We start from the raw sequence: 27,994 nt of genomic DNA, 5'->3' as shown, positions 1-27,994 counted from the left end.
AATCTTTTTCTCATTTGGCACCTTCCCCACTTTAAAGGATGCCTCCTCCCCTCTTTTTTTCTCAAACCAATCTCTCCATACCCCCTTCAGAAGAGAGAGAGAGAGAGAGAGAGAGAGAGAGAGAGAGAGAGAGAGAGCTTTTAATCACATAAGATGGCTAGAAATCCCCTCTTTCAATGTGATCAAGCAACAGATGATGAGTACATAGACATGGACATCAGCTCCACCACCACCTTCCTATGCTACTCCATCTCCCCTCCACATTCCAGCAGAGAATTTGAATTCCAAATGTCCTCCAACCCACTTGAAATAGACTCCACCACCTCCCCAGCTGATGAGCTCTTCTACAAAGGCAAGCTCCTCCCTCTCCACCTCCCTCCACGTTTACAAATGGTCCAGATGCTCCTACAAACCTCAAACACCTCCCATGAACAAATCACACCCTCTTTTGAAGAAATTCACACCACCCCAACTGCTTTTACAACCCCATTTGAATCATGCAACATATCGCCGGCCGATTCATGCAACGTGAGTAGAGAGCTCTCCCCAGAAGAGTATTTCTACGAATGCGCCGCCTCCGCGGATAATACCAGCTTCATGGACGGTCACGCCAAGAAGTCATGGTCCAAGAAACTCAAACTGATCAAGCAATCCTCATTGAGTCTGAAACTCAAGGCATCAAGGGCCTACTTCAGATCTCTTTTCAGTAAGTCCGGGTGCTCAGATGAATCGTGTGCTGATGCAGCGAGAAACAGCAATGAATATACAGTTTCCAAGGCCAAGGAGTGTTTGAATAAGTACGTGAAGGTGGTGAAAAGGAGCCCATTTGGGCAAATTCAAAGAGAGAGATATCAAGCGTCGGCGACTGCCATGACCAATGAGAAAGAGAAGATGAGCAGCGGCGAAGATGCTGGGACCCACAGAAGGTCATTCTCAGGTGTGATCAAACAGAACTCAGGGACTAAATCTACATCGTCGTCTTCATCGAGCTCCTCTTCTTCTTCTTCTTCTTCTTCTTCTTCTTCTTCTTCTTCTTGCTCAGTTTCAAGTGAGAATTCAAAAGGGTCTTATGGAATGCAGTTGCTGAAAAGGAGTAGTAGTGTGAATTCAGAAGTAGAAAGCTCAATCCAAGGGGCTATTGCTCATTGTAAGCAATCACAGCAGCTGTTTTGTACAAGGAAGAGTGTAAGTGATGTTGGGTTTGGTTCATTATCTGCTTCTAGGAGTTTTGAGAATCAGGAATGGCCAGGAATGTGCAGAGGATGAATATGGAAAAAGACGCATTTCAGTATTTTGATTGGAACATGTGATTTTTCTTCTTCTTCTATTATTATTACAATTACTATAATTTTGGTATGTTTTTATTCAAATCAAACAAATGGATGGTTCTTGTATGGTTTTTTATTCAATTCAAATAAAACCCTCTTGCCTCTCTTTGGAAATAGCCCACATAATCTCTCTCTCTCTCTCTCTCTCTCTCTCTCTCTCTCTCTCTCTCTCTCTCTCTCTCTCTCAGAATTTTTTTGAATTTTTTTCTGATATATAGTTTATTTAATTTCTATTTTTAGGAGTCTCAACTGGACCTCTCTCTCCCCTCTTTTTTTTTTTTTTTTTGGAATTTTTTTTTTCCGACATGTAGTTTATTTTCTATCTTGAGGAATAAGACTCTCAGTGGGTCTCTCTCTCTCTCTCTCTCTCTCTCTCTCTCTCTCTCTCTCTCTCTCTCTCTCTCTCTCTCTCTCTCCTACCCTTATTATTATTATTATTATTATTATCTTCTACAGGTCTTTTGTTTTAATCTTCAATGGGGCTTTTTTATTATTATTATTATTTTTTTTTTTTATGATATTTAGTTCATTTTCTATTCTGAGGACTCTCACCAGCTCTCTCTCTCTCTCTCTCTCTCTCTCTCTCTCTCTCTCTCCTGCTTCTTCTTCATGAAAAAGAGGGAATTCTGTCCATGAGACCTTTTAAGCAAACGCTTTTAAGCTGTTGGCCCCAAGATTGAAAGAAAACAAAATTAATTGAAAGAACAAGAGCTGAAAAAGATATTCATATGGCCCACCTTTCCACAAGGATAAATGGTCCACCTTTCCACAAGGATAGATTTCTAGTACTCTATGCCACTATAATTTATAGTGCTACTACTTGCATAGTCCAATTGCTTGATATTGATGGTCCATTAGATCTTGCACACACATCATGGGCTTACCATGAAAAAAAAAAACTCAGCCATTCTTTTTCCAATCCATGGATGGGATAGTCAGGATTTCCTGATAAAGTGATTGTTTAGAACCATATGCAATCCATGATGTGCTTCAGAAAATAGTTGGCTCACTTGTTGATTAGGTTTATTTTATATAAATGATCCTGCCCGTCCATTATATTGGCTAATTGATTAGATGCTTATAAATCAATCTGCTTGGTGTGATCCTAGTTTCAGCACATGGAATGTGTTCTAGACCTAATGGACGGTCCAGATTGACTGCCTCGATTTTCCAGTCGTCCCTGTGCAAGTAGGAGCACTATAACTACAGTGCTCTTGCAGCACTGAATCATTTATCTTCCAGACACAGTTTATAATTATGATCCACACTAGATTACTCAGCTGCACTACAATGTGCGTTTGCCACTACTTAATTGTGGCAAAATCATCTTCTAATCCGAACCGTCTAAAACATGCTCCCTCTTGTGGATGGAGCAAACTATCCTCTAGTCTCTCAAATGTACTGTAAAAAGAAAAACATCAGCTGTCCAAAGTCAACAGATGAAATCAGATGGTTTAGCACAGTCTGATCAGTTTGGTTTTCAGCTACGACCATTTTAAAAAGGGGCTGCTATTTTGGACGATCCAGATTGCATGCCATTAGGCAATAGTTTCCACTTCGTAGTCTACCCATAAATTAGTGGGTCTTTTGGCAGCAAGACTAGCTCGTACACAGATGGACGGAAGCTTGGATACATGTGTGATGGTTCATACTCATGAAGACAAAGATTGTACACGTGGCATACATATAACTCAGTTAAATTGTCCAAATCATGCGACCCACGATAGATGGTCCATGAACAAGCAAGTAGCCAATTTGTGGATATCTGATGGACCGTCAACATGAAAAATAGCTAACGGTCCAAAATTCAGCAAACAAATGTTCATTAATCAGATGCTAGGATCAAGCAATCAATCTAGTTTTCGGTTCATGACCTATCTACAGTGGGGGTCCAATTTTTGGACGGTTTAATTTGAGTTACACGTGTGCCAAATTTACAATTTTTGAGTACCCAACAAAAAAAAAAAGAAGAAAAGGACTGACTCATCCCAGCACTAAAACTCTCTCTCCACCACCGATCAAATAACGCTGCATTAAGCACCGAACAGCCATGTCTATAATATGATTTGAACCATCCATCAGGTAGGCAGCATTGTTGATGTATTATAGCACACGCAAAAATTGCTTAGAGGTGTTTTTGTTCAATTTGAATGGTCACGTGTGTTATTAAGTGCATGAATTTCGTCAAACATGTGTGAGTAGGAATACTGGGTGACATTTTAGAGTCGCATCTGATTCAAATCAATTAAACCCATGTGCCAAGCTAGCCGAATTATGATCAAACATTTTTAAGTCTAATTTGATTCGAATCAATTCAACATCCAATTGTTACAGTGATTTAAGAAGGGAAGAATCGATCCTTGGAAATGATATTTTTTTACCTTGAGATAAGGAATTTAAAATTTTACCTTTTAATTTGGATGTTAGAGCAACATAAATAGTGGAAATAAATACTGAAAGCGGAGAAGACAATAGATACCTAAGGCTGCTTGTGCTCGCAAAATACAATAGTGGAAAAAGATCAAACGATCGTAAGACAATTGTGGTGTGAAGTCAGCAAGATATAACTGATGGTCTACTAAATAAAAACTCACTGATAAGAGATTTAACAACGGTGGTCATTGATATTTAAGCTACTCATAGGGTGTACTACAGTAATTGCGCTAGATAGCAACAAATCTAAGGTAATTTAAGGGGCTTTGGACTTACTGTCACATGGTTGGAAAGAAGTGGAGCGTCCAAGTTAAGAAGCAAAACTAAAGATAGGCAGTGTTGCATGTAAAGAGATTGATTGATGTACAACGAGAATCAAGTACATACCAAACACACATACATCGAAAGAAGCCCAAGAAATAATCAAGAAAATTTAGCATAGTTTCAACAAGTCAAAATTCTACTAGAAATTCAAAATTGCTTGCTAGCTGATTTCTATCAATTTAGATGGGTCAAAATATTGTTCGATAGGTCAACAGATCAGGTTGATAAATTGAAAATCACAAAATTTTTAGTTTAAATATCTGGACACTTTTTTATTGTTTCGACTTGTTAACTCAATAGGTCGACAAATGATAAAATTTTACCATTTTTTTAGAATTTATTTCCTAATTTGATTATGACTTATGATTTTAGGATTTGTTTAAGGTTATTTAAGCATGCTAAACTCTCTTCTTCTTCTTTTTTTCTTTTTCTTTTTTATTCTTTTTTTTCGGTATCAATAATTTTATTAATAACTTTTCTTAAAAGTTCTTTTATTTCTCTCGTGAATTTGAGAAACTTCTTCTGGATTCAAAAGTGCCTCATGGGTTCAAGGTGTTTATCGATTGACAAAGACGGTGATCGACCTCATCACGTCCTCCCCCGCGTCATTAATTGCGTGTGGTGAGGCCCCCAAACTCTCCGTCAAGTGCCACTTTTATATACTTTTGAGAGGCAATGGCCATGTTGTAGTTTCCTTGTAAATCTTTGATGACATAGCGATCATGTCTAGTAGGATATGGATTCCTCGATGTATATTGTCATGGCATATGATTTGCATTTAATTATGGTTGGGCTTTTCATTATTTACTTCTATTTTTTATTGCCTCCGAAAAATCATCAATTTGTCCCAATTTTTTATTATTTTTATGTGGATTTATTTCTAATTTGGAGTGGCCATATTGTGCATATTTTATATTGGGGAAAATGTAGCATCGGCTGAACTTAGGAAGCTTTCTGTGTCCATTAAAAGTTACACGTGTTGTACCTTGATAACGTATCTTTCGAATGATATCCGCCTTTTATATCGCATTTGTGTATGTGATTCTTAAGTGAAACCACTTTTGAGATGGCAAATAAACATTACAGTGGGCTCTATGAAGTTGTTAACCGTGGGCACCCAATCACCAGTATTTTCCTGTCATGTGATTCACCCGAGATTTGGATATGCCTCATTGTTTGGACCATGCCTAAAGTGAACTGGCAAAATTAATAGACAGAGTGGATATACAACACATACAAGGTGGCTCTAGGAAGTTTTTAATATAGGGAATTCAATCCCTGGTGTGTGATCCACCTGAGATTTGTATCTGCCTCAGTTTTCAGGACCATGCCCTAAGATAATCCAACAAAACGGATGGATAGCGTAGATTTACAACACACATTGAGGGGGGGCCCACAGTCAGGGTCTCACCCACTAAGCTGTTACCCCTGGCTCACCTAATCCCCGCCCCCAGCTTTCAAGAGTTCAATATTTGGGCTATGGCAGTGGGGCCGACCTGATGAGTGGCCCACATCCAATACATGGATGCCACATATACCATGCTGGATACAATGATGAGCATAAGAAATGCTTTAACAGAGAATCCTTTTCCAGCATTAGTTGTTAATATAATCTCTATAAAGGTTAGATGGTCCACATGACCCGATTGATGGTTTTCACTTGTAAATTCATTTTACTATCACCATGATATTTCAATCAGGAATGGTTCTAACACAACAACCAAAGAGAAGAGACTTGATTAAAGGAGATAGAATCTATAATCACCCATGTAAAAATGGAAAGATCTCTGTGGCTTAGCTGTCCCTGATGCAAGTGGGCCATCTCCATTTCAGGATATACTTTAACTAGCAATGTGAGGTTTTTAAAACCAATCCCACATTATACAAAAGAAAAACATATGTTTTAAAAATGAATGGCGGTCCATCAAGCAAACCTGTACATGTGGACTGACCTTTCAATGATCCAAACGGTTCACGGCCGACCATTGTTGTAGATTAGAGAGATGCCCCAAGTATCTCTTGATTCGGATGATCCCAACCATTGCAACTGACCATCCACTGAAATGTGACCTGTTGGCTACAATCAGACGGTTAGGATCACTCGAAACGGATTAATGGGGCCAAGGACCATATAATACCACTTTGTTGGAGAAATTATAAATAATGAAGACATGGATAACGACAGTGATTAGAAAAATCAACTTGTCTGCCTCTACAGCTCTTAATAATGTTTGGATGAAACCCACTTAAAAGAAAATATGATTTTCTTGAATTTGAGTGCAGACAAACAGCCATTCATCTAAAATCACTTTTGGTTTTTGCAAAGGTGGAAAACCAAAACCATAAACTAAGTAAGCATGTCAGTGAAAGGGTTGACAAGAGTAGCGAGAAAGCAAAGCTAAAACAAAACAAAAGCCATACTAATGCTGTTTGGCACTTACGCTGTTTGTGTCCATATAAAACAAGGATTGCTTTTTCTTCCTTCCATTAATATATGTGGGTTTCTTTTGTTTTTGCTTACATCACATCTCTATTAGAAATGGAATAATAATCACTTGAAGAAGATGATTGTTCTACTGATGATCATTTAACTGATTGGACTTAAAAAAGAGGTTTGTTAGGTAGGTGTAGGTGTCTCATAAACCATACTTTTAAAACTCATGAATTCGAGTTGAGTCGGGACAAGTTGAGTAACTCAGTTTTTTCTTTTTTCTTTTTGGTCAAGGTATTCCATAATAGCATAAGTAGTTATAACAGCCACCACCGTTACTTTTACTCTGGGACACGGGTCACAATAACAGCTGTTATAGACTTTTTATTATTAAAAAAAAAAAAAAACTTGAAAAACCTATATTTACTCTGTAACATAAAATAAATTTTTTTTTAAAAATAAGTCATAAAGCCGATATTTGCCCCATAACATATTATTCTAGAGATATTACAACCTTTAAGTGCATCGATTGGGTCATTTTTTCTATAATAGTTGTTTGCCGTTGTAATAATATGTAATGGTTGTCATCGTTACCTTTACGTAATGACCTTTTTGATATATATTGTATTTGAGTCTTAATTGTATTGAGTTTTTATTAAATCTTAATGATTTTGATTAAGTTGACTCAACAGGTTGTGCTGATTTTTTTCTCAGAGGTGTAAACACCAAGCGGATTAGCGATTATCCATGTAATGTAACACCTTAGTGGGTGTTAGCGCAACCGTGTGGGCCACCTTGATGTAATTTTTGTATATCCATACTGTCCATTTATTTTTCCATCTCATTTTAGAATGTGATCCAAAACCTTCGGAAGATCCAAATCTCAAGTGGACTATACCACTAGAAACAGTGATAAATGACCATTAAAAACTTTTTATGTGCCACAAAAGTCTTGGCTCAAGCTGATCTTTGTATTTTCCCTTCATCCAGGTCTTCTTGACATAATCAATACGCTGGATGGTAAATAAATATTACGAACGATAGGCCCTTTGGAAATTTTAATGGTAAAGGACTCAATCACCACTGTTTCCTGTGGTGTGGTCCACCTGAGATTTGGATCTGATTAATTTTTGGCACCACATCCTAAAATGGTCTGGATAAACGGATGGACGGCATGGATATACAACACACCATCAAGGTAGGCCCCACAGTAAGGGAAACACCCACTAAGCTGTCACTCTGGTAACACCTAATCCACTCCCTATAAACTCAGTGATGAGAAAATATACAATGACCAGTCCAGCATCAGCTGTGCCCATCAAACAGTATATGTGGGGCCCACCATCTGGCAATCTGAATCCTTCATATAGTAGGTCCCCATGTGATGGAAAACAGATTATCTCAGCTCACCCATTTGGGCCCAGTCAAATGCCAACCGTTGTTTTCAATTGTCCATCTTCAGCAGATGGCTAGTATCATCTGATTGAAAATAGTCATTGCATGTAAGGTCCACCATATCAATAGATTGCACCCCGGGCTCAACATTTAAAAACACAAATCCGAGACCCAATCGAGCTGAGTCAACCCAATCGAACAGATGACATCTTATCAAAGTGATTCATTTGAACCACAAGAAACCCAAGATGAGTCTCACTGACAGATACTTCAGATGAATAATTGGATCTATCTTTCTATAAACAATCTCAACCATCCATTTTGCATGTTATTGATCAGATGGATTATTCATGGTGGTCCATACAAATTGGCTAAATAAAACGGACAGTCCAGATCAATGATGTGGACATCACACCATGGACCATTTCCAAGACGCTGTTCAAATATCACAATCATTTGGCTATGGTTGGAAATACATTGATTAGAACCGTTTTGTCTGTCCTCATGTCGATTACCAGAACAAAATTCAACAACATTTCATAAATAAATATCCACCATTAGATTTTTCATGTCCTATTATTCCAAAACTCAAAACACACCTACATACATTTGTGGCATTGCTTCAATGAAAACCAGCAATGAAGCATGTGGGTATGTCAGGAAAGATGATAGTGGCATTTCAATTTTACTCTTCCTGATATTTTAAAGTAGAATTTGTAGGAACACAAATGAATATCCCCACACAGCACATCTGCCAACATGGCACACATGTAAAGAATCTAAGCCGACCATTAGTTGGTTCTGATCATGAACATCACCTGGCCCATTTATAAGGCAAATCCAGTCACACGGACCGTTATGAAAAAAGTGGACCGTACCAGGACATATCAACACCATCATGGGGCCAATACAACTGTTACATGCTGATACAATCATAAATAACTCATTTTGATTATTTTTTTTTAATTTCTTTTATTTTTCCACTTCTTTATTCATTTCAATCATAGACGAAACTTAGATGCTAATTTGAATCTACATCTAGGCCTATTTTAATGATTAAAATACAAAATTTTTATTTTGAATATTTTTAATTTTAAATTCTCTTATTCTCGGCCTATTTTCATGATTAAAATACAAATTTTGGGTGGAATTTGATGAATAGAATAGGGGTGTACCATTTCAGGAAATATTGGAATAAGAGCTAAACCAATCACTTATTTTCATTTTTTTTTTTTAAATCTTATTTATATTTATATTTAATTTTAGCAACCGCGCACCATGATGTATGGTTTTATCCACACCGTTCATCTATTTTTTCAGATCATTTTAGACTTTTGAGCCCAAAAGTGTGGAAGATTTAAGGCTCAAGTGGACCACGTATTGAACTCATATATTTGAAAACTTGTTGTGGGGCCACAGAATTTTTTAATCAAGCTGACATTTGTGTTTTCACTTCATCCATGTTTCTGTGAACTTATGAACAGGTTTGATGGCAAATAAACATCACAGTGGGCCCTAGGAAGGTTTCAACTATGGGCGTCATTATCAACATGGTGTGGTCCACTTGAGCCTTGGACCTACCACATTTTTTTGGAATCCCACCATAAAATAATCTGAAAAAAATGGATGAACGATGTGGATAAAACCCATACATCATGTTGGGTCCCACAGAGGTCTTGCCTGGACCGATTTCTGTCCAGCCATGAGCAGGACACAATCCACTTCCCCCCTAATCCACCAAATCATGCTTGATTTGTGTACAATTAATACTTATTCGGTCGACTTTCAACAGATGAAGCTAACACATCCCAACAGAACATTTTTATCAAACAATGGACAGTTGGACCATCAAATACATGTCCAAAACAAAAAATGAATACAAATTTGAAATCCTCACCAGTTTCATAATATCTTGTAACGGCTGATAAAGCATGTATAAAACCGGCCAGCTAGCTGGCCGATACTGTTATGGAATATGGCTGTACACATGTGCGCCACGATTCTGGGCTGCCGATATGGCTTTTAGCATTTGTTTGGAGTACCAGAGCTTTTCAGCAAGGACCTTGTCATCTTCTAACACTTTATTCCACTGCAGGTCCTTCCAGTAAAGAAGGGGTAATTTACAAGCGGTGAAGAAAAAAAAAAACAGGAAGGGGGAGACAGCAGATTCCTTGGCTACTTTCTCCTGTAGGCCCTTTTCATAACCTCTTTCTAGTCCTGCATGGATATTTCAAGTAACATACAGCAGAAGGACATTATGAAACTTGCAATCTAGGAATTTATACAGTGCTAGAAAGTAAAGTTTTGGGCAGTGATCTGAGGCATTGACATGATGAGGCTCACAGCGGATGACCCATGCACAAAAACTACCCCAGATTGAAGCATCATAGACAGAATATTTGGTTCTTTTTTTCTTTTTGGTTGAATGTGAACCATTGCAGAATTTTCTTTTTTAGCTGTCTATTTGTTGGGTGGAGCAATCATAGTGAGGTCCGCCATATTAGCGGTTTGGATGACTGAATAATGGCCCTGACTTGCCAAACTGAAAACCGGTAGCTCACAAACTTCTGGCCCAGAGTAAGGAGATTGCAATGTATGATTTGCCACAGACAACAAAGTTGTGAAAATTCATCTACTATTCAACGGAATACATGCAAGACAATTCAAACTGTCCGAATTACATCCCAATGTCGATGAGCATAGCTAAAAAATGTCGGCAATCAGGCGATCCTAAATATCCAATTTTGGGTCATCAAATGGACAGCTAGAAAGTGCTCAACAGTCCATATTCAACAGGCAAAATCAAGCAGTTATTATCCCCCCATCGGCATGATTTTTGGGCTATATGCTCCACCCACAATGTCGCCAACTATTTGGACGGCCGTGATTGGCGTGCGATATGTGCTGGTTGTGTTGCCACAACTTGGGGGTTGGCAGAAACGGCACAGCATAGTCTAGTCCTGTATATAGTAAACAGACTCGTGATCACATTCCATTTCTTTCTTTCACACATGCAGTGGACAATGACCTGATGTAAACATGAACTTTTCTAAGCCCACACGCTTTGTACAAGCCAGCTAATGCACACAGGCCAGCATGGCAGACAGGTGAAATATCCAAGCAAACCATCAGGTGGACCTCACCATGTAGATGTTAGTTCCCAATGATAAAGTTAGGCACATTCAGCAGGTGTGTGATGATTTTAGAAACAAGTTGCTGGGTTAGAAAACTTCAGCTGATTTTTTATTTTTTTTTCACAACTGTACATTAGTTCAGTTGATTGTGGTCCCACCTGACCAGTGGACCACCCTGATTCTTGGGATGGAATCTACATAGTGGTACCCTTCTGATGGATGGTTTCGATTTTGCACCATGCTCGCATATGTGCAATAGCTGACTTGTACATGCTTGTGGGCTTGGCAAAGCTTTCAAGTATTTGGTTTTACACTTATTTTCAGAATCCCATTCAGAGGGTGAATTCATATATAGACAAGGATCCCACAAGAAAACAACTTCAGCTGTTGCAGATGTTTGAAATCTTTTTGGTTAACCAATGGTGCATTCAAGAGTGTGGGTACAGTCTTCTCTTAGGCTTTCCCATACAAAAAGAAAAGAAAGCATATAGTGGGAAAAGGTACTATGAGGTCGACCTCATGGGAGTTTTCCATAAGGTTGAACTAATATGGGCCCCACCATGATGTGTGTTGGACATTTTGAACCGTGCATCTGATGGGTCCCCTCCAGGTTAAGGGATGTCTCAAATATGAGCTGTATCCGAAACTCAAGTGGGCCACACCATTTGGAACATACAAAATCATGCCTAAAACATCTAAAATCACTTGGTGGGGCCCACCTGATTTTTGGTATGGCCTAATTTTTTACAATCGGGATGCACATGATGATGGGCTGGATATTTGAACCACATCTCGGTGGGCTCCACAAACAATCAAGAAGGTTTTAATGGGTGATCTTCCACTCTCAACTATTTTTTGTGGTCAACGCATTCCAAAACAGTAACGGTGGCCGTAACAGCCACCACTGTTACCGTTATGATATGGGCCATTACATTGGCCGTTATGGCCACAATTTTTTTATTTTTTATTTTTTTGAAAAAACTGTTATAGGGCCTTTACGGCCTGTTTTTCCTGTAACGGCCATTTCGACCCCATAACGGGCCGTTATGGTTACGTAACTGATTTTGAATACATTGCTTGTGGTGTAGCCCACCTACATCATGGATCGGCTTGATTTATGGGCCCATGGCTCATGATGGGGACGCAGATTGTGTGGTGACCCTGCCGCCCCCAACCTCCATCGTGGCAGGACTCTATGGAGCCTGCCATGACATATGTGTGTTATCAACACCGTCCATCCGTTTTGCCAGCTCATTGTAGGCCATGAGCCCAAAATTGAAGCATATCCAGGCTCAAGTGGACCAAACCATAGAAAACAGTGGGGATTGAACAACCACTATAAAAACCTTCCTGGGGCCCACGGTGATGTTTATTTGTCATCCAACCTGTTCAGGTCACACAGACCTAGATGGAGGGAAAACACATAAATCAGCTTGATCCACAAATTTTGTGGCCTCCAAGAAGTTTTCAACAGTAGGCATTCAATCCCCACTGTTTCTTGTAGTGTGGTCCACGTGAGCCTTGGATATGTTTCAATTTCGGGGTCACGGCCTAAAATGAGCTGGAAAAACAGATGGATGGCATGGAAAAAACACATACATCGCAGTGGGCCCCACAGAGTCCTGCCACCATGGAAGTTAGCGGTGGCAAGGTCACCACGCAATCCACATCCCATTATGGGAGGGTGCATCTGATGCATGGTTCAAATGTCCGACATACATCACGGTGGGGCCCAAGCTCGACCTCATAGTACCATTTTAGCAGGTAATGAGTGGGGAGATGCATGCAGAGTACAAGACAGTATGCTTGGAGATGCGGCACATGGTGCCGACACCAAGAGATTGCATGCGATGTTTGAGTGGAGTGTGCCTTTGGCTCTTTTGGGTAATGCATTATCGCAGTTGCTTCCAGGTTATTGGAATCGCTTTACTGATACAGGAAATGAAATAGACAAAGGAAAAGCAGTTAAACGTAGAATCAGATAGTGGAGATATACAGGAACACCCACATGCTACTAAAATGGTACGACAAGCATTGTTCAGATAGCAGCTTACAGTGTTTTTGGGTTTTGAGGCACAGGAGTTACAATGCCTACATATTGATTACTGTACACATGGCATGCGTGGACAAGATCTGGACTACTCATCACATAGGGTCCAGTATTGATTGACCACTAACTGAAAATTGCCTTGATAGGATAATCCTAACCATCTAAAATCAACCTTTTCTCTTATTGAATGTGAGCCATTTCTTCCAGAGTCCTTTCGTAAAACACTGATAAATGGTTAGAATTTATTTTTTCTTCTTGGCCTGTCTGATATTAAACCTGCTGAATCTATAGTCTGGATATTGCCCATGAATGCCATGTGTACATTAAGCAATGTGGAGTTTGTGCCTCTAGAGTCTCGAGGCATTGAATCAGCTCACATACAAAACACATGTATGTATGAATGATGACATGGACCTTTCAAGAGTACATTATTGTCCACCTGATACACGTTCCATACAAACCACCCCCCCAATGAAAATCAACTGGTGCAAAATATCAGTCGACTCGTCTGGAGGGCCACACATGATCACCAAATGAGGACCGTCAGCAGGTCTAATGCTCTAATTGAAACCGTCCATTGTTGCTCTACAATGTGGCTCACCTGAGGAGTGGACCAGGTTAATTTTCACACCAGATGATATTCATACAGGCCCACCTTTTGCACGGCTTGGATGTCATACACATGTGACACGTCGGAACATGTGCTAGGGGTGGATGGTAACTTACCATCCATGGAGGTGTATTCAGACATTAAAATAAGCGCATGCGCGCATGCTTGTCTTATTCCGTTGTATTTCTAACAAACTGGATAAATCACAGGCATTAACTACTTACAGAGTGTTGTGTCCGACCTGACCCAGGTGGGTGCAACCTGACTACAATCTGTCATCAATGATATCAAATAATGTAAGAGGTCTGCCACTAAGGATGCATGGATTTTTATCATACATGAAATAATGGTACCTTTGTTTTCTCATTTTTTCCAACATAATCACATAGTTGTTTGTCCCTCATGAGCTCTTTCCCGGCCCACCAAAGCTGAGTAATATCTTCATGCAGGAGGTCTGTATCTGGAACATCTGAAAATTAGTTTGCACACATGAATGCCGTGTTTGACTCAGGCTGTGAGAAAAAATATCGTGATTATTGGATGCGAGTTTCCTGCAATATCTGTTAGAGGAAGTTCCTGCAACACAAAGCTCTGTAGGACCCACCACGATGTCTGTGTGAAATCCACTCCATCCATCAGTTTCATCAGCTTCGGTTACGACAAGAGCCCAAAAATTAACCATATCCAAGACTCAGGTGGGCCACAGCACAAGAAACGGTGGGGACTAAACACCCACCACTGAAACCTTATTGGGGTCCACAAAAGTTTTTTATCAGCCTGATATTTTGCTTTCCCTTCATCCTGGTGAGAATCACCTTATGAACAAGTTGGATGGCACATAAACATCCCGGTGAGCCCCAATAAGATTTCAATGGTGGGCATTTCCCTCCCCACTGTTTCCTGGGGTGTGGCCCACTCTAGTCTTGGATCTTCCTAATTTTTGGGCTATCATCATAACATGAACTGGCGAAACCAATGGATGGAGTGGATTTCACAGGTACATCATGATTGCTCAGATTTGGGCCCCACAGCGCTTTGTTGTCGGACCTTGTAACAGTTGTAGAAAACATCCATGATTACTCAGATTCTACTCTCAATAGAATATCCATAAATTATGAAATGATACTGGTCGATGGATATGAACTACAACATAAAAGAGCCCCATTTTGGGGTTTCTGGAAACTCCATTAAGGGAAAAATATATCCAAAACCAGTGATTATTTTTCTCTGCTCTTGAAATTGCTGAGTCAAATGCAGTCTAAGGCAAGGGTTTAAAAAAAAAATAAGAAAAATAAGAAAAATAAAAATAAAAATAAAAAATCGTATGGTACTTGAATGAGCACCCAAATAATGACAAGTAATTATTTCATAGCTGAAACTAAGGCAAGAAGAGGGGATGTCAGAGATTTGGATCACCAAAATGACAGTCCCATTTCTGATTGAATACTGAGGCCACTAAGTAATCCTCAGGCCAAGTATGATAAAATCCCTCTACAAAGAGCAATAGCAGGACCCTTGACGCCACGATATGCAGTGTCCTTGGTTTTCAGTTCAAGGTTTAAATTGGGTATCGTATCGTTCACCACCGTTATGGCACTGTTATCACCCCATATAGCCATTTTTCGGGCTGATATGGGCCAATACATCCATATTGTCCATGGATGAAACTGGTACGTATAGGGCAATGCCTATCAGTATCGGACAATAAACATTGTTTCAGGTAGTAAAAGTTACACCCACAGTTCAGTGATGCATACAATTGGTCTGTTCAGGCCCACGGTGGATGGACCATGCTCCAGAAATTTCCTTGAGAGGACGATCCTAACCATTCAATTATGGCCTGCAAATAGATGGTTAAGGACAGAAGTATAGCAATGGTCACATTCAACTGAGAAAAGCCCCAAGACTGTCTCACATTAGACGAACAGCCTGCATCACCTAATTGTAGTCACCTCCTGTACAAATTGAAAACCGGAGAATACTATGCATATCCTCACGTCAAGGACCATCTAATTTTTCCTCAAACTATGTTAGAGAAAGCACATGAAAGAACGTCTGGAAAGACAAAAATAAATAAATAAATAAAAATTCTCCATATGCAGGATCAACAGATGTGGCCCATGTTGCTGATCGGTGTTTTTTAAAAAAAAAAACAAAAAGAAAAAGAAAAAAGAAAAAAAAAAAGGATGTGGCCCAAGTTGGTCAAGAGGGAAGTGAGGAATTGCCGGTCAAGGTCTGGACAGATCTTAAAATGCTGATAAGATTTATTTCTAAGAAGTGGGAATGGGAAGTTGATGTATGAAATACAATGAAGACAACAAACATAGGAGCTTCAATACCATTCACTTTTGCACACGTGCATAAAACATCCGAGCCATCCAAAAGGTGGCCCCACAATGCAGATCACCTGGCACAAAAACCAGGATGATCCACTCATGGGGAAGGCCACACACTTCTGCCAAATTAGACTGCTGGCTGTCTATTGTTTTCATATAATGCGGTCCACCTAATGAGGATAGTCCTGATCTTTTGAGCCAAGTGATCTCTGCAGTTGGATCTTTTTTCTTTCGGACGAAGAAACAATGGAATTAGCCTCGCTCCTAGCTCTCATTCAGTTGTATAGCCTGATCAGTGGGGAAAGTGACAGTATGGTGTGGAAAAACGAGCCATCAGGGTGATTTTCAGTTAGATATTTTTATGCTGTGCTTGCTAAGTCTGATGCAGATGGGGAAGCCAAGAACGCCAAGATCATTTGGTCCTATGCAGCCCTTCCCAAAGTAGCAGCTTTTTGCTGGCTTGTGGGGAGAAGAAGAGTCTTAACTGTGGATAATCTTCAAAAAGAGGGATGTGTCTTCCCAATGTGTGTTTTTAATGCATGGTCAACTCCGAATCAATCAATCACCTATTTATCTATTGTTCATTTGCATACAAATTGTGGGTCCATGCCCTCGCCAGATTCGAGGTCCAGTGGGTTATTCCACGATCTCTAAGAGATATGCTAATGGCTTGGCACGGCATTTCCATGGAAAATGAGTTAAAAGGTTTTTGGTGGCTGGGCTGTGGGCAAGTTGGGAGGAGAGAAACGGAAGATACTTCCACAATATCAGTCAGTGTTGACTGAATTGTTGGGAGATCGTGGGGCTTTGTCCGAGAGTGGGGTTAATGTTATGTGGGTTGTAGGGGCTTTTTGTTTCTCTGTTTGTCAAGTTTGGTGGGCTGTCTGTTTTTTGTATTATTTGTTGCCTTTTGGCGCCTTTTTAATAAAATTTCAGTAACTTATCATATATATATATATATATATATATATAAGTGTGATGCGGGACTGATGCATGAACTAAGTAACATGTGAGATCAAATAGATGAATTAAAATATTTAACAAAAAAGCACAAACATCGCTATAATCATCACAAATATCATGAAAATCAAAAGAAAACCATGTATAATCCTAGCCTAAACTACCAACATTGTAATGCAAGATCATTAAATAAAAAAGAAACTAAGATCTAATGGATGTAGGGATATCCAATTAGCATAGGGTATAGTCTATTTCAAAATATGAAACCTAATACAACCTAGGGTGAAAATTAGGGTTCGAGAAAGTAGGAAAATTAGGAATTTTAAGTTTAGGGTTAGGGTTTCGGGGATGGATGAATGGGGTTTTGATATAATGATGGTGGGAAACCAAAAGGGGCATGAGGGATTCTGATGGAGACATCACGCACCCCCCCCCAACGCACATACACAAGGAGGACCCCACCGTCGATCTAGCTCGATGACGACGTCCAGGGAGGGTCTCCCAGTTAGAAGACTGAGTTGTAGTTCGTTAGAGTGGGCCCAAGAGTCAAATAAAGCCCATCATGGGATTTCATGATTGTAGCCCACTAGTCTGATTAATCTCATATTTTAGGTTTTGCTTATTAATGTTATTTAGAATATCATGGACGGTTTAGATTTTTTTGATTAGTTTTTATTTTTGTTTACTTCATCGCCAAGTAATAGGTTAAGCACATGCCGCGAGTTTTAGGGTATGGGTTTTCTTATAAATAGGCACCCCTTGTAACTTTTTGATTCAATGAGGATTAATAAAATTGTTGTGTTTTTCTGCTCCTCAAATTTCTGAGTTGTGGAGATTCAATTAGGTGCAAAACCCTTCCTTCCTCGAAGGGCTGACTACCGTGGTGCGAAGCCACACCTATCCCGATTCGCTCCACCTTCTTCCATCCATATTTCTCTTCTCCTACAATCATCTACGCTTCAAATTCATCCTCTATTGCAGCTATTTTTCTCTCTACAGCAGATTTCCAGAATCTAGCCCTGCAGGAGGGCTGAAACTTTGGCAGAGCACCACGCACAAACCGTGCGTCAGATCAAATTGAGATTTGGGAGTTTTAGAGTCCATCCCTGGCCAACTAGGGCCAAGGTGGCCTTTTTCTGAATAGTGGGCCCCACACACGTGTGGCCGGTATCACACGCACGTGCGTCTGGGTCATTGCTGTTGTCCACACGTGTGGTACTTCTCCGGTTCATCTCTCTCCTCTCTTTCACTCCTCTTTCACCCAAAATCCCTAAACCTAACCCTAAATTACTCAAATCCTCAATTTTATGCCCTTTCTTCAACTTTAAGGTTCCCTGAGTTGAAATTTATGAATCCCTTGGATTGGGGGAATTAATTTTGTGCATGTGTAGATGAATTTACCTTCCTTTGATTCTTGTTTGGTCTATAATTTTGATTAATCCGGCCCTAGCATGTGTAGGCCTGGATCTGCGTAAGATTCCCCTTGATTGAGTGTTTGAACGTTTGTGTGGGATGTGGAATTTTGTATGATTGTTTCTAATTTAGTATGATCTTAAGCCTGAATTTTTTTTTGCATATCATGTTTAATTTCCATGTCCTGCATCAAATTTGGTATCAGAGCATAGGGTTCTTAAAGGGGAATGCATTGCATGTTTAGGGTTAGTTTGTTTATGTCCATCATGCATCCATTTTCATCATATAGCTGTTTAGAAGTCCGTAGTTCTTGATATTAGTTGCTGAAATTTCTGATATTAGGAAGTTAGCAATTCACATTGCTGTAACTTTCTATTATCCCCTTATTTCGACAACTATATTGCTGGATTTTGGTAGCATTGAGTAGTTTCCCTCATATAGAGTCTCATAAGATCATTTTGTCCCATTTAGTTGCATATGGTCGACGTAAAAGGTCCTTAGGTGGAGTAGCGATTGTATGCCCACACATACAGGTCGTGGTTTTGGCTTGCACCCTACACTAAACATGGAGCAACTACAAGAATCAGTGAACAAGTTAACCCAGCAGGTTGAGTCTTTAGGTAAGTGTCTGGAACAACGTATGGACCAACGGCTTGAGCAACTTAATGTGCACGTTACCCAACTAGAGACTTCCCTCGAGGCAAACCCCACCATTGGGGAAGATGCCCGATCTTAGGCAGGTGGTCTAGAGATTAGACCAAGGACTTGGTCATGGGCGCGCACCTGTGCACCCACACTGCGAGGGACATCATGACCAATATGACCCAGATGTGCAACTCTTCAAGGAAGTTAGAGTAGATGTCCCTACGTTTGATGACCACTTGGACCCTAAAATCTTTTTAGATTGGTTGGCGGATATTGACCACTATTTTGAGTGGTATGACATGTTGGATGCTCATCGAGTCTGATCCGCCAAGATGAAGCCTGTGGGCCAGGCAAAGAAGTTTTGGGAGATGGTTGGGCGAAAGAAAGAAAGAGCGAGGGAGCTCCCAATAGTCCATTGGGGAGAAATGAAAGAAACGCTTAAGGAGAAGTACTTCCATTTCTCTTATCGCTTACGATTGATTAAGGAATGACAATCTCTTTGACAGGGTTCCATGAGTGTTGCTAAGTATATTGAGAAGTTCGAAGAGTACTTGACCTATTACGAGGTTGATGAGGACCCCGTGCTTACCCTTGCTCGTTTTAAAACGAGCCTCCGTCCTAACATTAGGAGAGAATTGCTCACCAAAAACATAAACACTATTGAACAATTGTATCAAGTAGCGTTAAATGTCGAGCAATACCTCAAAGCATCTGTGTGAAGGCGGTTTGACTTTCGCGATTCTAGTGCTAAGGCCAACAACCCCTCTGGGGCTAAACCTAACATTGAGTACCAAAACAAACCTTCCAACAATTTTCAGCCCAGGCCCAAGGATGATAAGGGTAAAGAAATTGTCGGGTCTAGCTCGCGCAAAAGTAATGCGACTATGTGTTTTAGATGTCAAGGGTTTTGTCACTTTACCCACCAGTGTGGCACAAAAGAGGGCACCAAGGTATTCCTTATTAATGGGCAAGTAGAAATAGTGTCCCCAGAAAGTGATGGTGAGAAGAAAGAGTATGAGCCAGCAGAAACCCCTAGTGATGAGGAAGAAAGAGCGCAAGAGTCTGCGACCCTTGCAGTTGCGCCTTTGCTCAAGCCAAGAATACTGACGATTGGCGCCGCAACACGATCTTCTATACTTATGCAAAATGTGGGGAAAAAAGCTGTAAGATGAACGTAGATAGTGGTAGTTGTGCCAACGTGGCATCGACTAGCACTGTGAGCCGTTTGGGTTTAAAGCTGGAAGCCCATCCTCAACCCTATAGAGTATCCTAGGTTAATGAAACTTCCATTCCAGTCTCGCACCGTTCTCTTATTCCTATTTAGTTTGGATCATATAAAGACACTTTGGTGTGATGTTGTTCCCATGGATGTTGGCCTCATTCTAGGCAAACCGTGGCTCTATGATAAGGATGTCACCATATTTGGTCGTTCAAATGTGTGTACATTCTGATTTGAGGGCAAGAAGGTCAAGCTAAATCCACTGTCACCCAAGAACACGACTAGAAAGGAGTCTACCACACAGAGTGGTGTGAGCGGCTCGAAAGAATTAGAGTCGAAGTCCAAGCCCAAGCCTCTCCATATTCTAAATGTCAAAGACTTTGAGCGAGAAATGGAGGCAGATATACGCCCTTGTGGCTAGGGAGAGTGTACCAGAGGTTAGTGTAGAGTTACCCATTGAGGCCGTTCAGGTAGTGCATGAGTTTCGCGATGTCTTTCCTAATGATCTACCGAATGAGCTTCCCCCTATGAGGGATATACAGCATGCTATTGATTTAATCCTTGAGGCGACTCTGCCAAACCTCTCTCATTACGGAATGAACCCAAAGGAGCACGCTAAGTTAAAGAGGCAGATTGACGAACTCCTAGAGAAGGGTTTCATTCGAGAGAGCATGAGCCCGTGAATCGTGCCCACCCTTCTTACACCTAAGAAGGATGACACATGGAGGATGTGTGTTGATAGTAAGGTCATCAACAAAATCACAGTCAAGTATCGGTTTCTCATACCGCATCTTGATAACATGTTAGATATGATGGCCAATGCTATTATCTTCTCGAAAATTCAACTCAAAAGTGGCTATCACCAAATCCGTGTACGCCCTAGTGATGAGTGGAAGACAGCCTTCAAGATGATAGATGGGCTATACAGGTGGCTAGTTATGCATTTTGGGCTAACTAACGCTCCAAGCACTTTCATGCGTGTGATGACTCAAGTGTTGAGGCCCTTCATGGGGAAGTTCCTGGTCGTATACTTTGATGATATCTTGATTTATAGCATGACCAAGGAACAGCACCTGAACCATTTGAGGCAAGTTTGTGGGATCCTTAAAGCCGAGAAATTGTATGCCAACCTAAAGAAGTGTGCATTTTTGTCTAGTAGTGTTATCTTCTTAAATTTTATTGTGTCAGCTGAGGGCGTATCGGCAGATCCCGAGAAGGTCAAGGCCATCGTCAATTGGCCTGAACCCCGCAATATTCATGAGGTGCGCAGCTTTCACGGCTTAGCCACCTTCTATAGGCGGTTCATTCGAGGTTTCAGTTCCATTATGGCTCCCATCACGGATTGCATAAAAAAGGGAGAGTTTTAATAGACAAAGGCAGCCTCAATGGCCTTCAAGGAGATAAAGATCAAGATGACCGAAGCTCCAGTCACGCGACTTCCGAATTTTTCAAAAGCTTTTGAAGTCGCATGTGATGCGTCAGCAATTGGCATAGGAGGAGTACTTAGTCAAAAGGGCACCCTGGCGCCTTTTTTAGTGAGAAACTGAATGAGGCGAAACAAAAATATTCCACCTATGACAAAGAGTTATATACGGTAGTGCAATCACTGCGTCATTGGCGTCATTACCTATTGCCGCAAGAATTCATCTTATTCTCAAATCATAAGGCCTTGAGATATCTGAACTCTCAGAAGAAATTAAACCCTAGGCACGCCAAGTGGGTTCAATTCCTTCAAGAGTACACTTTTGTGCTTAAGCACAAGGCCGGTGTAGAGAATAAGCCTGCCAATGCGTTGAGTCGTCGAGTCGTGTTACTCAATTCCATGAGTGTCGAAGTTACGGGCCTCGAGCGCATCAAAGAAGATTATTCTCACTATCCAGATTTTGGAGTTATGTACGCGTCATTGTTAGAAAGTCAGTCAGGAGCTAGTAGTGAGTACTTGATTTTAGACGGGTATTTATTTAGGAGTGACCGCTTGTGTATACCACACACCTCCCTCCGTGATTTTCTGGTCTAGGAGTTACATTCAAGGGGGGTCGCAGGTCATTTCAGTCGAGACAAGACCATTGTCCTAGTAGAGGATAGGTTTCATTGGCCACGCCTCAAGCGAGACATGGCCAAAATTATAGGGCAAATTTGTACTTGCAACTAGCAAAGCAGAAGAAACAAAATACAGGATTATACACACCTTTACCAGTTCCATTCATCCCTTGGCGGGACATCAGTATGGACTTCGTGCTTGGACTCCCCAAGACTATTCGGAAACACGATTCCATATTTGTTGTCGTGGACCGTTTTTCTAAAATGGCCCACTTCATTCCTTGTTCTAAGACCTCCGACGCATCTCATGTTGCCAAGCTGTTCTTTAGTGAGGTCGTCAAACTGCATGGGTTACCAAAAACCATAGTGTCTAATTGTGACGTGCGATTCATTAGTTACTTTTGGAAAACACTAAGACACATAATGAATACTAAGCTCCAATTTTCTTCTGCCTACCACCTCAGACCAATGGTCGGACTGAGGTGGTCAATAGGAGCCTAGGGAGTTTGCTCAGATGTTTAATGGGGGAGCACACTAGGACATGGGACGCCGTACTACCCAAAGCCGAGTTCGCATACAATAGTTTTGTCAATAGGTTCACAAGTCCAAGTCCTTTTGAAGTCGTTACTAGTTATAAGCCTAGGAAGCCTATTGATCTTGTCCCTATGTCTGTCCCATACGCCATCAGAGTCTGCAGAGTCTTTTGCGCATCACATTCATTCATTGCATTAAGAAATCAGGAGAAAGATCACTACTAGTAATGAACATTATAAATTTTCTGCAGACTAGCATAAACGTTTCAAGGAATTCAATATTGGGGACTCTGTGATGGTCCGCATTAGGCCCAAGCAGTATCCTCAGGATGTCATTCGTAAATTACACACGCGTAGCGCTGGACCCTTCAAAATTATAAAACGAAACGGTCTTAATGTGTATGAGGCAGATCTTCCATATTCCATGGGAATTAGTTCCGCATTCAATGTGGAGGATCTAGTTACTTTTCAGGGGACCGTTGATAGTTTGTCCGGCCCTTCGCCCACCCATCCTGATTCCCCAGATTTATCCCTTGATCCATGGCTTCTTCCCGACCTTTCTTCTCAGCCTCTACCTCCCATACCTAACCATCTCACACTCAAAGAGGAAATAGAGGATATTCTGGACCATCAGATAGTCTCAACGTCAGACGGCGGGTTTCAGAAGTACCTGGTTAAATGGAAGTCACGCCCAGCTTCAAACAACACGTGGTTCACTGAGAAAGAACTTCAGAGACTTGATCCTGACATCTTGTAGCAGTTCAGGAGTTTTGTTTCGCCAGTGGCGAAATCTTCACAGTCGGGGAGACTTGATGGGGACATCACCCGCACACAAGCACGCCCCCACCCAACGGCACGTACGTAAGGAGAAGGGCCCCACCGTTGATCTGGCTCGATGACGATATCCAGGGAAGGCCTCCTAGTTAGAAGATTGAGTTTGGTTTGTTAGAATGGGCCCGAGAGTCAAATAAAGCTCATCATAGGATCTCATGATCATGGCCCACTAGTCTGATTAATCTCATATTTTAGATTTTGCTTATTAATGTTATTTAGAATATCATTGACAGTTTAGATTTCTTTGATTAGTTTTTATTTTTGTTTACTTTATCGCTAAGTAATAGGTTGCGCACATGGCGCGAGTTTTGGGGTATGGGGTTTTCTTATAAATAGGCACCCCTTGTAACTTTTTGATTCAATGAAAATTAATAAAATTGTTGTGTTTTTCTGCTCTAAATTTCTGAGTTGTGGAGATTCAATTGAGTGCGAAACTCTCCCTTCCTCGAAGGGCTTACTAGAGTGGTGCCAAGCCACACCTATTCCGACTCGCTTCCACCTTCCATCCATATTTCTCTTCTCCTACAATCATCTACGCTTCAAATTCATCCTCTATTGCAGCTGTTTTTCTCTTTACAGCAAATTTCTAGAATCTGACCCTGCAGGAGGGCTGAAACTTCGACAGAGCACCACACACAAACCGTGCGTCAGATCGAGTTGAGATTTGGGGGTTTTGGAATCCATCCATGGCCGACCAAGGCCAAGGTGGCCTTTTTCTGAATAGTGGGCCCCACACACGTGTAGTCAGGATCACACGCATGTGCGTCTGGACCATTGTTGCTATCCACACGTACGGTATTTCTCTAGTTCGTCTCTCCTCTCTTTCACTCCTCTTTCACCCAAAATCCCTAAACCTAACCCTAAATTACTCAAATCCCCAATTTTATGCCCTTTCTTCAACCTTAGGGTTCCCCGAGTTGAAATTTCTGAATCCCTTGGATTAGGGGAATTATTTCTGTGCATGTGTAGATGAATTTACCTTCCTTTGATTCTTGTTTGGTCTATAATTTTAATTGATCCGGCCCTAACAAGTGTAGGCCTGGATCCGCGTAAGATTCCCCTTGATTGAGTGTTTGAACTTTTGTGTGGGATGTGGAATTTTGTGTGATTGTTTCTAATTTAGTATGATCTTAAGCCTGAATTTTTTTTGCATATCATGTTTAATTTCCTTGACCTGCATCAGACTCACATGTGTAGTTGTATGGTCACATGTGTGGTGTGGGAGGATGGGTTTAGGTCGGTTAGGGTTTGGATTGTGGATGAGTATGGAAAAGTTAGGTTTGGGAGAAAGAAGATTTGGGATGGGAGAATTAAGAATCTAAAGAAAATACCTGAATGAGAGAGAAAAGAGAAAATGATGTGAGGATAGATGGAGACCTCCCACCTCCATTGATGAAGATTAGCCTTGCACCAATCTTCCTTACAAATCGTATGGAAGTATCTTCAAATCGCATGAAAATGAAAGAAGAGAGCAAGAGCTTTTCTCTTCTTTTTTTAATTACAAAATCCAATGGGAGAGAGGTCACACACGCCCCTCTTTTTATAGATTCAAGAAGTTTCAAAAATTACAAAAATCCCCGTCTTGTGAATTTTAACGAAAATAGCCCTAGTCTAAATAAAATCAACTAAAACACTCATAATGTGTCCAAATATAAAATAATCAAAAACTAAATCCTAAAATATGATAAAGTCTAAAACTGATGTGGACGATCAACGATCAATGGCCTGATCATGTGATCCATGTGATCCAATGGCCCGATCGTCGCATCCCTCCTATCCAATCGTCTGGATCACTCAATAAAGCAGCTCATGTGCATCTTCCCAGTGTGGGGTCTTCCAGATGCTCGCACATGCACATGGGGTCTTTAGCACGATCATGGGTACTCGCCTAGCCATAGGGAAATTGGCGCGGCTCGCCTCCTCCTTTGATACGTACGTAAGGGTGTATGTGACGTGATATTCTCATCAAAGCGATCTTTGATGTGGCCAATGGGGCTACTTGTTGGGTGGCTTAAATGTTGTACACAAGACATGTTGGCATGTCTAGCAAGGTGGATGGTAGCTCACAGTCCATTTAGCTTCATGTTTGTGAACATTCCTCTTGGATTGGAAAAGATGACAATACGATAAAAATAATGGTGATCTGAGAGTGGGCCATGAGAGATGCTTTGTGAAACCCCCCAACATACGATTAAGACCGGATCCAATGAGGAACTATATCCTTGGCAAGTGGATATGTATAGTATCCTCAAGCCTTGAATCGATACAAGTGGGGCCCATGTTTCAATAATCTAAACCATTCATCTACAGGACCTCAACATAGGTAGACCCATCCTCAATAACCTCCAATTTTCACATTTTTTCAACTAAACTATTTTAATTTTTTTTCTTAACTATCTATTTGTAGACAACAAAGGGTTAGGATGCTCCCATCCATGGGCCCTACTTGTACATAATCGAAGCCTGAGAATGCTGCATATCCTCGCAGCAATGATCATATCAACCATACCAGAGACAGTTCCCATGACAATGAACACTTCATTTATAGGCAAAATACCCTCTACCGAGAATACATAAAATGGATAAATAAGTAATCAATCAAAAGAATGGCTAAAAAATAGTCATTGATGATGAAGAAGAAGATACATCTATTGAGGAAAACATCTCAAAACCACAAGAAATTAAGCCTTAAGGGCATGCTTGGATGTCACCAATTCGATGGAAATCAATGGAAATGGAAAAGGTTTTCCACTGATGTGCCAGTTTGAGATGTTTGGATAGCAAAGAAAAGGGAGAATTGCACAAAGAAATCATTGCACTTTTCCATAGTTTGGATTCTTTGGCATAAGAAATCAAGTGATAGTTGTCTCACAAATATGAGATTTCCACTTGTTATCCAAACAAGACCCCTAAAAATGAAATCCATGTCTCAATAGTGCTCATGGAAATGATCATTGCCTAATCATTAGGTTTTCTTTTCTTTCCCTTGAAATACGAGTATCCAAATATGACCTAATAGTTCACATGATGTGCCAATCAAAATCAAGAGCATACATGTGAATCACTATAATTCCATTATACTTTGTAGAAATTGACTGCATGAACCAGTGTTGGAGTAGTAGACTTACCTAAGGAGAGCTGTTGTAATAAATCAGAGTCTAGGAAAGCCACTGACTGATTAATCATGATTTCCCTTTCTATGTTTTGAATATGATCTTTCAAGACATGAGGCGATAAGGGCTTTTTATGTAGAACCTGGTCCTGAAATAAGATGCACGGAATTTTAACAGTTGGTTGTGTGATACATAATGCATAATACACAGAGAGATAGGTTGATACATAGAGAAAATGAGGAGACACAATGTTTGATTGAGAGATTCACTCAGCCCAATAGATACATGTGGGACCCCCCCTCTGGTGATACAAATCATTCACATGGTGGGCCCCATGATGGATGGGAGACATCACGATGTCCAATTGGACCTCCATTAAATGTGAACCATTGGTGGCAATTGTCCATTCTCATCTGTCAGCTATGAGATATTAGGGCATATGGCCCATGCAACGATGGAGCCACCAGATCCACAGCTTTGGTTACAAAAGGGAATACCCCACCTGTGATATTGCTGACTAGAGCAAAAATGTCATTTCTTTCAATCAAGTATCATATAAGCAAATAAGGAGCGTGCTCGGGATTCCAACCCTGTCACGCCTCAAACTCAGTGACCGGACTCACAATGAATTCGATGGCCGGTTCCGGCCGCAACAGCCTCCGTAGTACCCCATTCTCGGTTCCTAGCTCAGGTTCCAATCCTGGGATCCCACAAGGAGGATTTCCAAAGCATAAATCTAATCCGATGGAGCATACCCAAGATCACAACACAGTAATCTCAGAAAGTAACCATAGAAACACGTTGCAAAATCCACTAGAAATTTAAACTTTTACAGGTACATAAGGCTCAAAAGGAAATACATAAGGTAAGAAAGGAAGAGAAAAGTCTGCAACCGGTCCTTAGCACGCTCCAATCCACTGCCCCACCGCTACTACGCCGACCTAGGATCACCTGCTCGCATCAATCGTGCAAAAGCTTATAGAAAGCTTAGAGGGCGGTGAAGGTGTGTGACAATGGTGCTCAGAAGAAGATAGGGGAGAATGTAGAAGGAAATATGAATGATACCAATACCACTAGCTGTCCCGAGGCTAAGTTATGAATGCAATAAGTTGTACCGAGGCTATGTAATGCAATACATGAGTACTGGACGCCATACCGAGGCGATGCAACATAAGGCTTATACAGCCGATGCCAAT

General features: G+C 40.8%; 2 protein-coding genes across 7 annotated transcripts in view; one reads left to right on the top strand and one right to left on the bottom strand.

The window, feature by feature from the left end:
• Nucleotides 1–45: 45 nt before the first annotated feature.
• On the top strand, nucleotides 46–1,303 carry LOC131253901 (probable membrane-associated kinase regulator 4). Its single transcript, XM_058255012.1, has one exon. The coding sequence runs from the start codon at nucleotides 154–156 to the stop codon at nucleotides 1,264–1,266; it is 1,113 nt and encodes a 370-aa protein (XP_058110995.1). The 5' UTR covers nucleotides 46–153; the 3' UTR covers nucleotides 1,267–1,303.
• Nucleotides 1,304–9,704: 8,401 nt separating this feature from the next.
• The window catches only part of LOC131253056 (uncharacterized), a 56,683-nt gene continuing 38,393 nt past the window's right edge, over nucleotides 9,705–27,994 (bottom strand). Inside the window, exons 3-7 of one of the 6 annotated variants that reach the window (XR_009174817.1) lie at nucleotides 26,814–26,946; nucleotides 14,059–14,174; nucleotides 13,930–13,977; nucleotides 11,360–12,974; nucleotides 9,705–10,871 (exon numbers count right to left, since the gene is read on the bottom strand). Coding sequence is in view for 4 of the 6 variants with exons in the window: in XM_058253877.1 (XP_058109860.1) it covers nucleotides 13,622–13,696; nucleotides 13,930–13,977; nucleotides 14,059–14,174; nucleotides 26,814–26,946 (372 nt within the window). In the remaining 2 variants the exon portion in view is untranslated. Of the gene's footprint in view, nucleotides 12,975–13,336; nucleotides 13,697–13,929; nucleotides 13,978–14,058; nucleotides 14,175–26,813; nucleotides 26,947–27,994 lie in introns of those variants that run through there. The other 5 variants (XR_009174818.1, XM_058253879.1, XM_058253880.1 and 2 more) reach the window with 5 other exon arrangements.

This window comes from Magnolia sinica, chromosome 8 (assembly GCF_029962835.1).
Source record: "Magnolia sinica isolate HGM2019 chromosome 8, MsV1, whole genome shotgun sequence".
NCBI lineage: Eukaryota > Viridiplantae > Streptophyta > Magnoliopsida > Magnoliales > Magnoliaceae > Magnolia > Magnolia sinica.
This window is presented reverse-complemented; position numbering and strand designations above follow the sequence as displayed.